We start from the raw sequence: 1,143 nt of genomic DNA on the forward strand, positions 1-1,143 counted from the left end.
CAGTATGGAATTGTAAGCTGAATAAACCCTTTCCTCCCCAACTTGCTTCTTGGTCATGATGTTTGTGCAGGAATAGAAACCCTGACTAAGACAGTTGTCATTTGCTTTAACTGAATCATTCCTGGTCCTCTGATACTGCTGTTTAATTACATAAGGCCCATTTGCCTCAAAGGCCAGATCTTCCCCATACCCACAAAACTATATCATACTTCTTAACAGTTTGCAAAATGCAAACGCACACAAACACACGTTCATTGCTTACATCATCACCTAAAGAAAATGCATCCTAAATGTTTTAATATAATCAAGGGCACACACTGCTTTTGTGGGTCCACCTGAATTCACTTCCCATTACCCACCCTGGTGGCTTACAGTTACTTACTGTCACTCTAGCTTCAAGGGATTCAATGTCTCTGTTCTCACATACACCTACCCCCACATTGACATACACACCCCCAATTTTTAAAAAGGAAAATATAATTAGTAGTAATTATAAACATTGTAAGAGATATAACTGAGTTTACTAGTATGTGATCTAAAATGTTTAAGTAATGTTATACTTCATTGTTTTTAAGAGAACCATAAACATTGCACATTTTAGCATCAAACAACTTTACATGAAATATGCTACAGCTGTTAAAGACCTTAAGGACTTTGTGCAACCCCAATGAAAGCAGTAGCTTACAGGTATCTCAATCCTGGCGGTCAGTGTCTTCTGGTCTTTCTTAATGTTCTGAACTTGAATGGGTGACCCTGTTAGGATGCTAGTTCCAGAACTACTGCAATCCACAGTATAGACTGGTAGGTTTGGAGCACCTAGAAACTAGAAGAAGGGTGGAAAGATCATTAACTATCCATAACTACTCAGTAAATGTTCAAATTCTTGAATAATTTACCACAGCTAACTCTGCTGCCTCTACACTGGAAAGTTCTAAATAAAACTCAAAACACTGGTTTTTTTAATAGAAACAGTGACTTTCTGTGTTACATAAAAATTTATCCTTTTAGAAAAACATTCTTTTCTTTACTTAAAAAGAAAATTACGGGGCTGGTGAGATGGCTCAGTGGGTAAGAGCACCCGACTGCTCTTCCGAAGGTCCAGAGTTCAAATCCCAGCAACCACATGGTGGCTCACAACCATCC

General features: G+C 38.2%; 1 protein-coding gene across 1 annotated transcript in view; it reads right to left on the reverse strand.

Moving 5' to 3' along the window:
• Positions 1-1,143, reverse strand: part of Smchd1 (structural maintenance of chromosomes flexible hinge domain containing 1) — a 90,891-nt gene that overhangs the window by 50,879 nt on the left and 38,869 nt on the right. Inside the window, exon 15 of the mRNA XM_029471073.1 lies at positions 686-823. Within this exon, the coding sequence (XP_029326933.1) occupies positions 686-823 (138 nt within the window). The remainder of the gene's footprint in view (positions 1-685; positions 824-1,143) is intronic.

The sequence above is a fragment of the Mus caroli genome, chromosome 17, assembly GCF_900094665.2.
Source record: "Mus caroli chromosome 17, CAROLI_EIJ_v1.1, whole genome shotgun sequence".
NCBI classification, from domain to species: Eukaryota; Metazoa; Chordata; class Mammalia; order Rodentia; family Muridae; genus Mus; species Mus caroli.